A 355-nucleotide genomic window follows, 5' to 3' on the forward strand; every position below is an offset into this window, starting at 1 on the left:
CCTCCCCAGCCCAGCCCCAGCCCCCGGTACCTTGTAGCCCCCGATGCGGTGGTCGGGTTTGAACTCTTTGCCGTTCTTCAGCCAGCGCAGGGTGGGGTTGGGCGTCCCGCTCGACGGACACTTGAACTTCACCGTTTTGGCGGCGGGGACGGCATGGAGCTTCTTCTCCATCTTCTCTGGATAGGTCCAGTAGGGAGCGATGGCCTCTGGGGAGCAAAGCCGGGTGGCTCAGCACCGCCAAACCCCCCAGGGCCTCAGCCACAGGCAGCTCTGGCATTTTTTGCTCCTGCTTTAGCCTTGAGGGTGCCCCGGGAAGCTGGAGAGGTGCAGGCAGCTGAGCCGGGCCCCGGCAGGC

The 355-nt window shown here is 65.4% G+C and overlaps 1 protein-coding gene across 1 annotated transcript in view; it reads right to left on the reverse strand.

The window, feature by feature from the left end:
- The window catches only part of LOC103779024 (fibroblast growth factor receptor 1-like), a gene marked incomplete at both ends in the record, with an annotated part of 3,650 nt that overhangs the window by 2,947 nt on the left and 348 nt on the right, over nt 1-355 (reverse strand). The window contains one exon of the mRNA XM_008946640.1: nt 31-206. Within this exon, the coding sequence (XP_008944888.1) occupies nt 31-206 (176 nt within the window). The remainder of the gene's footprint in view (nt 1-30; nt 207-355) is intronic.

The sequence above is a fragment of the Merops nubicus genome, unplaced genomic scaffold (assembly GCF_000691845.1).
Source record: "Merops nubicus isolate BGI_N331 unplaced genomic scaffold, ASM69184v1 scaffold39688, whole genome shotgun sequence".
NCBI lineage: Eukaryota > Metazoa > Chordata > Aves > Coraciiformes > Meropidae > Merops > Merops nubicus.